The 11442-nt window shown below is 34.6% G+C and overlaps 1 protein-coding gene and 1 non-coding gene across 2 annotated transcripts; one reads left to right on the top strand and one right to left on the bottom strand.

Moving 5' to 3' along the window:
• The first annotated feature begins 3242 nt into the window (after positions 1 to 3242).
• Positions 3243 to 10461, top strand: LOC112504247 (cleavage and polyadenylation specificity factor subunit 3-I). The gene is made up of 5 exons (XM_025108182.1): positions 3243 to 3479; positions 3586 to 3683; positions 5178 to 5223; positions 5324 to 5473; positions 8710 to 10461. The coding sequence occupies exons 1-5, from the start codon at positions 3315 to 3317 to the stop codon at positions 10354 to 10356; spliced, it is 2106 nt and encodes a 701-aa protein (XP_024963950.1). The 5' UTR covers positions 3243 to 3314; the 3' UTR covers positions 10357 to 10461.
• Positions 10462 to 11208: 747 nt separating this feature from the next.
• TRNAR-UCG lies at positions 11209 to 11282 on the bottom strand. The gene has a single exon. It is a non-coding gene; the product is annotated as a tRNA-Arg (tRNA).
• Between the last annotated feature and the right edge of the window lie 160 nt (positions 11283 to 11442).

Genomic DNA, 11442 nt, shown 5'->3' with positions numbered 1-11442 from the left:
AAATAGTTCGTTTTATTCTTTGTCTGAATCGATAAATTACGGTTTTATGTGGTTCTGAGAAAGTGATAATGTTTTTATTTTGAATAAAATATAAATTTGAATAAATCATAATTATTTTTTTTAAATATCGATATTGATATCAAATTAACTATTTAAAAGTTGTCTTTTTTTGTGTAGTTTCTTTATTTCAATTTTTTTATATATTTCAATTTAGGTTTAATAATGAAAACAATTTATTTTTGGTTTGAAAATAAAATTTTCTAAAAATATAATAATTAAGTATTTTGTTAGAACTCAATTATTATTCTAACTATATTTTAGAATTTTTATATTTAAAATGAGATATTTATCCCGTATTTGATTATGTTTATTTGCAGTTGGTTACACGAATTTGAAAATAGAGCTTTAATAAGTTATACTTATGTACGATTACTTGTAATCTTGAATTTTAAGTACATCATATATAAAAATAATTTTTAAGAATTTTTGTCAAATATTTTATAATATTAATATAAATAAAATGCGTTAACTTAAACAATTATTTTTATAACACACCAATATCGAATTGTCACAAAACAGTGATAAACAATATATTATATAACATTTTAATTTTATGTTATTTATTGTTAAAAAATAGTACTATAATTAAAAAAAGATTTCTATAATAATTATTTTACATGTTTATTAGTAAAAGTGATCTTTTACATACATTCAACATTATAATAAAAATAAATAATTACATTTATTCAGATATTTATCAATTTATAAAATTAAACAGTTTTTTTTATTTTGCTTTTAAATTCCAACATCATTTTTTATTAATAAAAAGTGATATGACTTATGTGGCCTTTGTTTTTTAAGAGTTGCTAATTCACTTATGATTTTATAAGATATGGTGTTGAAGTCTGAAATTTGAATCAATAAGAATGTTGTTTTTGTAAACTGACAATCTGAAATTTGAATTAATGAGACTGTTTTTTTAACTAACAAGCGTTTGAAATTGGTTTGATTTCCGATAAGCGTACTAGCTACCACAGGATTTTGATCGAGTTCAAATCTAAGAACAACACCATGGATTTGCATTCCCAGTTCGTGATACCCTGAACTAGCACAAGAATTCAACAAACTTGTATACGTGAAATCATCGCTCTTAGGCCCTCCTGGTCGCATCATCCACAAGATTGAAAAACCGTCATCGATCAACCCGTTCAACAAGTAGCAAGACACCGTTACATTCCATAAAACCAAATCTTTCTCCTAAAAGATCATCAAAAACCCCTTTTTATTCATAAACAAACCTAAATTTAGCATAAAAAAACAAGAGAGCTATTCAAATAACAATCTTTATAAAAGTAAATTCAAGCGAGTAATATGATCAGCTTTGGTCCTTTCCAGCAACATTCTTTTAAAATAACACAAACCCAGATGAGAATCACAAATTCAAAGTATTCCAAGTGACATTTCTCACAGGTATTTCATCGAATAGTTTGTAGGCGTCACTGAAGTCGTTGCATTTCACATGAAAACTTAACAATTGGTTTTGTAACAATAATGCGTTGCAGTAACCTAGCTTAATCATTGGTGAAAGCTTCAAAAAACTAGAGCATAAAGAAAGATTGATGACCTAAAATTGATTCGGTTTTCGATATTTTTTGGTGGTTTCATCCAGGGTTCTATCTTGGATCGTCGACCATAGTATGCATCTCTTGTGTTAAACAATATTATCTTCGAAAATATTAGATGAAGCTCTTGTGTTAATGTTAGATAAATATTATCCTTTGCAGGTCAAGATGATGGATGAAACATATCTTGGATTGAGAGAGATATCGATCGATTGCAAATATTGGATGAAGCATATCGATTCAAGGCCAAATCGATCGATTGAGAGCAAATTGATTGAAGGCCAAAATCGATCGACTGCAAATCTTGGATGAAGGTGGATGATTGAGAACAGATGAATGAAGGCGATGAGTTCTTTGAAGTTGATAAGATGTGATAAAGGTTGAGCGTTTAAGAAGAAAATAAGAGATTTGATTACCATTTTTTTCCAGAGGACTTTAACAAGAGATAAGAGCGTCAAAAAAAGGAAAAGAAGTTAAGAACAGACAGTTTGAATTACAAAACATATGATTAAGGGCTGAAAACGAAAAACAAACAATGCCTTTATCACATCTTAACATTCACATAAAGAAATATAAAATACGTTGAAACTTCGAAGTATACAATATCCCAGATAAGGGTTGAACTACGGTGAAAGAAAGCGTAAGAATAGATCTCTATCCTTAGACCAATCATAATTAAATGTCAACATTAATGAGGTGCATCTTAGATCAATTTTCTTCAAAAATGCGATTCATGGATGAATATAAGATTAAAAGTGATCAGGATTCATATATCTTATTACGCTTCTCACCATAATATTATTTCTCATAAGATCCGTCGTGTCTCGAATAAAACATATCATATATTTGATTTGATTTATATAAATATTAAATATTGTGTTTGATATTGAAATAATCAATTCTAATTTATACCACCTTATAAACCAGATTTGTCAAAAGTCTTAAAAACAATTTTTAATGTACAAAGTATTATACATTTATGCACAAAGTCTTGAAAGTCTTAGAAACAACTCATAATGCATTAAGTACTACTACTTTATGCATTTAATCTTAAAATCTCTTAATCTATAATTAAAATATATATATATATAATACAAGTTACCAATGTACATTATTACTTTTTCTTTTCATGTTCCAAAGATGCTTTTGACAACTTTCACTCATGTCTTTATTCTCTCGTACCTTTGTCTTCTCCACATCTTCCAATATGAGATTCAAAATAATATTCACCATGAATTATTCATTCATCTCCCACTCAATTGTTCTAGAAGTCTCGGTCTCGCTTTCAATATCTTGATTCTTTACTCTTGATGTAAATAGAACACATTTGTGGAGTCGTTTAAATATATTGGATTTTAAACTGTCATACAATTTTTTTTTATCGATAAACTGTAATTGGAACCATAACTTTTATTTATTCAAATTGTATTAATATGTAAAAATCAAATGTAACTTATATCATCGTTAAATCTTCTCTAATAAAACCAATAAAACTTCGTAATCATTAAAATTCACTGTTTCCACCTCATTCCACGCGGATACAAAACTAGTATCTACAATATTGTTAGACAATATAATAGTAATAAATAAAAGTAGGTTATCATCCGAACACTTCTTCCCAACTTGTCATCACTGAGCGCGCGCAAGAGCTCTTCAAATTAGGGTTCTACACCAAATCCCTCGTATCTGTGCATGAAAATGGCGTCAACTGGGCCACAACAATCATCATCCTCATTGAAGAGGCGTGATTCCATGGTGACTAGAGAATCCGATCAACTCACTATAACTCCATTAGGAGCAGGAAGCGAAGTGGGAAGATCATGCGTGTTCATGACTTTCAAAGGGAAAACCGTTATGGTAAAAAAATTAGTTAATTTGGTTGTTATTTTTCTGTGTTGTGTGTTTCTGTTCGTATTTCGGGTTTCTCAGAACTTGTTTTTGGATGTTATTGTGTTGTTGATAGTTTGATTGTGGAATTCATCCGGCGTTTTCGGGCATGGCTGCTTTGCCTTACTTCGACGAAATCGACCCTTCTACCATCGACGTTCTTCTCATTACTCAGTAAGTGGTTTTGCTCTATCTGCTCCAGAAAAGAAGGCTGGTAGTCTAATACCCCTCCTGGTTCCTTTATCTAGTTAATTTAGCCAATAACAGAAAATTAGATAAGTATCCACTTAACTAAATTTTGTACACGACATAACAATATGTGAATGGAAATTGTTAGAAAACAAAGCTAAAATGTGAAGTTGATATCAGTTATGTTACAAATTTGACACCATCTTTTGTTGTTCATAGCAGTTATATTGTTTATTATGATGGTAGATGTTCTCTTTTTAAGTTATAAATTCACATCTAAGTTGAAAATTAGTACGTTTGATATGAAAGTCAAAGGATGTGTTCTTTCAATAGGAAGGTAAGGAATACAATTTCTTTACAATACTTCTTACTTAACTGGTCTGTGTCAAGTTCTATTGTTACTACAATGTTGTAAAAGGAAAGGACTTTTGTCAATTAACAAGGATATTTGATTTGAGGATACCCACTAAATATTGCTTTAGGTTATGTTTCTGGATGGACTTCCAACTAGCAAATTGCTGTAATCAACTAGTCTGAAAGATGGGTTACTTTAGCATTTCCAGAAGTACACCAGCTGATTGTCTGATGCCTTTCCTGGTTCCTTCTATCCCTTCCTAATGTTACCTCACCCATTTATGTAATTACTTGCCGATAAAACAAAAACAGGCAAGTAACCAGAAATTTTGTACACGATATGATGATATGTGGAATGAAAATGATTAGAAAAAAGCTGAAGGAGTTGTTATAGAGGAACAACAACACAAGCAATCTACAATGATAAATTTTAATAAGCAAGGAGCAGAGGCTTGTACTAGCCTCCCACTTTCATCCAGAAACACAGCTTGAGCACTGACACTGAAGTACTGGTAAAAGTTTATAGAGCACATGGGTGTTGTTATAAACCAAAAATTGGATTTAATGTTTCATTACACAATGCACAAGCTCTGAAAGTTACAGAACATCATAAATTAGATCTCGATGTTCCTATTACCTCAATGTAACCTTAAACTCTTGTTATAGGAAGAACAAGGATATCAATGACCAGGCTCTCATTACATTTTCTTAGCTCTCTGTTTTTTGTGCCTATATCAGGAGATTTGAGATGTTTTAACTGATAGAATCCTATCTGCTAAATAAGGTCTCATGGTTCTCCGTAAGTTTTCGGGAGAGATTTGTCCCTACTTACAACTGACATTAAATGAATGAAACAAGTCAACTGATGTTGTGGCCCTCTGTTTAAAACCACTCTTGTTCCAGTGACTACGGATTTTGTATACTTGAGAATTTTGGAAGGTTTAGATTCTAAATTGGGGATGGGAGTGGATTGGTGTGCTAAGGGATGTTCTTGAGTTCATTTTATGCTTCTTCTGTTTTATATTGTGGTGATGCACATCCTTGGTTCCAAATTCTGCAGCCTTCAAAATTATTTCTTGAATTTTTTTTTTATCTTCTTAACTTTATATTGCAATTCTTGTGCAGCTTTCACTTAGATCATGCTGCATCCCTTCCATATTTTCTAGAAAAGGTTTTACTACTTCTAATGAGCTTCAATTACATTTTACGGGTATTTCACGTGTTTTAAGTTATGTTTTGCTGTTAGTTAAATACAATTGGTTGCTTTTCAGACCACATTCAAAGGAAGGGTCTTCATGACTCATGCAACAAAGGCCATTTACAAGTTGCTTTTATCAGATTATGTGAAAGTAAGCAAAGTTTCAGTTGAGGATATGTTATTTGATGAACAAGACATTCTTCGTTCCATGGATAAAATTGAGGTATGTTTTTACAGTTACTATGTTTGCCTAAACCTTATTGAAGTAAAGTTGAATTATTTATGCAACAAGCTACTGTTTAAGAAAACTGGTGCATCTTTGTACTTATCACATCCCAGATCAGGAACCTTATGCCATGGCATGAGGTATTTTTTTGTAAATTTGTTTATTTAGCGTAATTCTGAATAGCTATTTATGCTTAGGAGCTGTTTGGCAGTTGCTGAATGGTTGGTGCAGAATGATTAAGTGATCAGAATGATTAAGAGACTCTCATGATATAGTGCAAAATGAAATATAATTGTTTGGTAATTGCTTACAATGAAATTAGGGCGCTTAATGGTTAAGGGAGGTCCAGGATACAAAATCATTCAGAGGGTTTCAGAACCATTAAGAGGCAGACTTTTTTTTGCCAAACAAGATTCACCTCTTAATGGTTCAAAGGTTGCCTCTTAATAGAACTATTAAGAGGTAAACAAACAACCCCTAGTTTTCTAAAAAGCACTAAGCAGAGGTAGTAGATCAAGTGACCTTCTAGGGCTTAATCACCTAAGCAGACACTTAAGCAACTCATTAAGTATATAAAATGTAATTATTTAGATTATATTTTAACATATGAAAAGTTAAGCTTTTGTTACACTCATTTTTCTAGATGGATATTTCATTGTCCGATTGGGACAATTACAAAGAAACGACTGCAACTATTACCTTCTAGTTGAAAAAGGTTGATCAATGAACACAAGTTGAGAAATTGAAGCAGTGAGGATCCTTAACTTCGAGGCAGCCAACTAAGTGGCCCTAAAAGGGGATTTCAAAAACATTGTGCATCCTTAAAGAACTTCCAAACATACATATATGATGAGGATGGTAGGAAATACTATGAGTTCATATACTTGTTCCATCACTTGAGTTCTAATCTTCGTTTTCTAAATTACATCTTCATGTATCCTCACATCATGTAAATGGGACCCTCAGAAGACAGAATAAAAATGTGAAAGGACATAAAATGAAACTCTAAACAAAAATAAACCCCAATACCCCTCATCAGGTAAAATAGTCTCTTTCTTCTCTCATTTTATTTTCCTACCAATTATTTGACTAACTAACTAGATGTAACTCTGTGGTGATATGCACCACCATTTATCATGATATATGTGATCAGACATGGTTGCTATTTCATCGTTCACGTATAAGTCAAACTGTAACTCATTCTCCCCTGCTGTTGAAGCCGTGGAAAATAAAAGTATTTAATATATAAGTAAGGTCAGATGTCTATATGAAATAAATTCTTACTGTTACTCATTCTTAGATATAAAACATAGTTTTAACCAACTTCAGTGACAATTTAGGGGTGGTTGACATTTAGGCTTGCAGAATCTGCAGACAACTTTTTAGGAGAAAAAATGGGAAAGTATAACTTTTCTACTTGCCAATTTGTACTTGTTATATGTGGTAGTAGTTTGAAAGTAGGGAAAGCACATTCTAGATAATGAGGCTAACACATTGTGGACAAGGGTAAAATGAGCACAGTCAGCTCGTACCAAAACTTGGTATCATAGTGTTGTATAATAGAAAATTTATGGGTTTTTCTAGAGTTCTGCAAGTGATTGTGTCCATTTGTATGTTCTATGTCACTATGGCTTACACTGCAGTAATGGAACTTTATTTGCAGACATCTCCTCATTCCATGTTTGAAACATGCAATCGTTTCAATCCAAAATGTTGGTCTGCTTCCCAAAATTTTCAATATATCAACTTCATGTATTCATCTTTATTTCAGTTATTATAAAATTAATGAGATTTGTGGTTCGTTTATATTTTGTTCTAATTGATCCAAACATCAAATGTTATCTTCTCGAGCTTGGCATTGGTGAGTTTCTTTTTGTTGATACCAAAATGGTTTAAAGTTTAAACTTTGAAAGTACATAATGCTTGGCTCCAGATATTTTGGATGGTGTTACTACTTTAAGCTAAGGAACTAAATTCCTAAACTGCATACTGATAGCCAGAAAGAGTCTTTGATCTTCAATGAGTTTGATATCCAAATTGCTTCAAACCCTCATCTTAGCTTTCGTAACTTTTCTGTGCTTGTGCCTGAGCTGGGGATTTAGTATTCCTGAATATAAATGTGGTTTAATGTCATATTGAATTCTCTGGGGTATTTTAGAGTTGATCAAGTGTTCTAAACTTTCAACGCACTTGTGAATATTATTAATCAGAAATTTGGCATGCCAAGACATGCAATTTCACTTGGTCTACTGTGGTATTTATAATCGAGTTTCAACACATTGATTTTAGGTTATGAAGGCTTTAGAAAGAGAGAAAACCAGGCTGTAGACTTTCTATTCTCACTAGGAAATTAGGTTATCCGAAAACAAAGATAACATTGTAGGAGACGGTAACATCATAATTAATAATCAGGTGTTGGATATAAGCATTAGTGATAAGTGACCCTGGGGTTGCAAATAGATGAGATACAAAGTGGATATGACAGAAATCCAGTATACAATATCTGAATCTGAAATATTTGTGCATCCAATATATTTATCTATATGTGAACAGACAAATTGCACATATTTTTCTATTTATACCAGTTAGAAACAGATATTCAATTTGTCTGTTCATATATACTTCTCTTAGCTTCTTTGTATCTTTGTTCTGCAAGCTGGGGGTTTTTCACAAACCCTTTGGGTAGAGGCAAGGTCTGCCTACATCCTACATCCTACATCCTACCTCCTACCTCCATACCCTACCTTGTGTGGCATATACTGGGTTTGTTTGGTTTCGTTTCGTTTTCTCCTGTGCCAGTAGATACCATTTGGGTTCATATACTAGCTGTGTGAAGTTCTAAAAGAATTGATTAAAACATTTGTACGATCCAGAAAATATCCTTATATCCATTAGGTTTTCATCAAATCAGAGGTGGTCATGTCCCTCTTTGGGGTAGAGAAAAGGTCTGCATACACTCCCCACTCTACTTTATGCTGGGTCAGTTCGGTTTCTAGAGAAAAAAGGCCACTCAGTAGGATATCAAAGTACGGGTTTTCTTTCTGAATATGGTTAAAAAGTTCCCTAATTAAAATGGGGGCCCAAAAGAATTGGGCTCACCTAGAATGTTTTCATATGTATTTTCTCATGATTGGTGTACAAGGAGGAAATGTCAGATTTGGGGGCAGGAGATTTTTATTCCCTCACTCGATGCAATTTAAAGCAATATATAATTTAATGTCCACCTTCTGCAGGTAATTGACTTCCATCAAACGTTAGAAGTCAACGGCATCCGTTTCTGGTGTTACACAGCCGGCCATGTTCTTGGTGCAGCTATGTTCATGGTTGACATTGCTGGTGTACGTGTACTCTACACCGGTGATTACTCACGTGAAGAAGACCGCCATCTTCGAGCAGCTGAGCTACCACAGTTTTCTCCAGACATATGCATCATCGAGTCCACTTATGGTGTTCAGCTTCATCAACCACGGCACATTCGTGAAAAGCGGTTCACGGACGTCATCCACTCAACCATTTCTCAAGGAGGACGTGTTCTCATTCCGGCTTTTGCCCTTGGCCGTGCACAAGAACTACTCCTCATCCTCGACGAATACTGGTCCAACCACCCCGAGCTACACAATGTCCCCATATATTATGCATCCCCACTTGCAAAAAGGTGCATGGCCGTCTATCAAACCTACATCAATGCAATGAATGAAAGGATCCGAACTCAGTTTGCGAATTCAAACCCGTTTGATTTCAAACACATATCTCCCCTGAAGAGTATTGAGGAATTCAACGATGTGGGACCCTCGGTGGTGATGGCAAGCCCGGGTAGTCTCCAAAGTGGGTTATCTAGACAGTTGTTTGACAAATGGTGTGGCGAGAAGAAAAATGCATGTGTGATCCCTGGTTACGTTGTTGAAGGGACTTTGGCGAAAACGATCATCAACGAGCCTAAAGAAGTGACACTCATGAACGGCTTGACTGCTCCACTCAACATTCAGGTTCATTACATTTCTTTCTCCGCTCACGCAGATTATGCTCAGACCAGTACTTTTCTTGAAGAACTTATGCCCCCAAACATAATTCTCGTTCATGGAGAAGCCAATGAAATGGGAAGGCTCAAGCAAAAGCTCGTAACCTTTTTTGCAGACCGCAACACCAAAATCATCACTCCAAAGAACTGCCAATCCGTTGAAATGCACTTCAATTCGGAGAAAATGGCAAAAACAATCGGGAAGCTGGCTGAACGAACCCCTGAAGAGGGTGAAAGCGTTAGCGGCTTATTGGTGCGAAAAGGGTTCTCGTATCAAATCATTGCTCCCGACGATTTGCACGTTTTCTCTCAGCTATCAACTGCTAACGTCACCCAAAGGATCACCATCCCTTATTCAGGTGCCTTCGGTGTCATCAAACACCGACTCAAGCAGATTTACGAGAGTGTCGAGTCTTCAACCGACGACGAATCCGGGGTTCCAACTTTGCGGGTCCACGAGCAGGTTACCGTAAAGCAGGATTCCGAGAATCATCTGTCGCTTCATTGGCAGGCTGACCCTATTAGCGATATGGTGTCGGATTCGATTGTGGCGCTGGTGTTGAATGCCAGTAGGGAAATGCCAAAGGTGGTGGTAGAAACGGAGCCGGTGAAAGATGAAGCGGAAGAGAAGAAGAAAGTGGAGAAGATCGTGCACGCCCTGCTCGTGTCTTTGTTTGGGAACGTGAAATACGGGGAGGACGGGCGGTTGGTGATCAGTGTGGATGATAATGTGGCGTATCTCGATAAATTGAATGGAGAAGTTGAGAGCGAAAACGAGGGATTGAAGGAACGAGTGAAGGTGGCGTTCCGAAGGATTCAAACTGCGGTGAAGCCAATCCCAGCATCTGCTGCTACAGCATGATAATCGTCTAGTTCTTGTTTCAGGTTTTTGATGTTTAGATGTTGTTCTGTATGTAATTTATCGATTGATGTTTCTAGGTGTCGAAACTACGTGTTCGGCTCGGCTTTCTTGTTGCATTTGAGTTTTCATGGTTGGTTTTAAGACATTATAGCAATATGATGGTCTATCATATAAGTAGACAATGGAACAACAAAGTTTGGAGCAAAGAAAATGGAAAGCATTCTTAACAGTTAATGGTACAGTTGGTTTTGGTTTTGGTTTTGGTTTTGATGTGATATAATTGTAGAATTAAACTTGGGTTTGAGTATGTTGGCCATGGGTTGGGCTTGTTTTGTTTTAACGTATCTGATTTGTCTATTACATGATGATTTTTGGGAAGAGACCGTTTACCTAAACACTTACCTGATAAGTACTTACCGGTAAAATTCAACACTATAGCTTACTTACTAGGTAAGATTTTATTCACTAAAACGCATCGTATGCAACAATTTATCCCGGTAAGTGCTAACAATGCTAAGAGTCATCGTTCTCACTTACCGGGTAAAACTCTCGATTCTTGCATTTGCTCTTACCAGGTAAGATTTTTAGTCATTTTCATATTTAAGCGTTTGGTAAACAGCACCTAAGGTATTTAACTAATATCACGTACTTAAAATACTTGTACAAAGGTGAAAAGAAAAATAAGTCTAGGTAGCATAGTGGTACAAAAGAAAACACAAGGGGTAAAAGTGAAAAAAATGTAAGTACATGGAGCAGAAAGATAAAAGCGAAATATTGGGGCAAAAGATGACGAGTTGAAGAAGAACGAGGGGTATAAATATAATATCGAAAAACAAAAAGGAAAGGGAAAAACGACCACAGTGGGAGTCGAACCCACGACCTTCTGATCCGAAGTCAGACGCGCTAATCCACTGCGCTATGCGGTCGATTTTGATATATCTTTATGTGTTTTGTATTTTAATAGTATAATCACTTCCTAAATACAAATCCTAAAAATATTTAATATTTAATTAAATTTATTTTATTTTAATCTTGAAATGAAAAGAAAATCATATAAGTTGTTTTGTTTCATACAATGATACATAA

This window comes from Cynara cardunculus, assembly GCF_001531365.2.
Source record: "Cynara cardunculus var. scolymus isolate 2C chromosome LG 2, CcrdV1, whole genome shotgun sequence".
Taxonomy (NCBI): domain Eukaryota; kingdom Viridiplantae; phylum Streptophyta; class Magnoliopsida; order Asterales; family Asteraceae; genus Cynara; species Cynara cardunculus.
Note: the sequence above shows the minus strand (reverse complement) of the source record. Positions and strands in the feature narration are given on the sequence as shown.

Bases quoted from the DNA above. Each gene is read 5' to 3' on its own strand.
- LOC112504247 (XM_025108182.1), top strand. From the start codon at position 3,315: ATGAAAATGGCGTCAACTGGGCCACAACAATCATCATCCTCATTGAAG. The intron at 5,224-5,323 runs GTTTTACTACTT...GTTGCTTTTCAG, and splicing joins TTCCATATTTTCTAGAAAAG to ACCACATTCAAAGGAAGGGT. The intron at 5,474-8,709 runs GTATGTTTTTAC...CACCTTCTGCAG, and splicing joins GTTCCATGGATAAAATTGAG to GTAATTGACTTCCATCAAAC.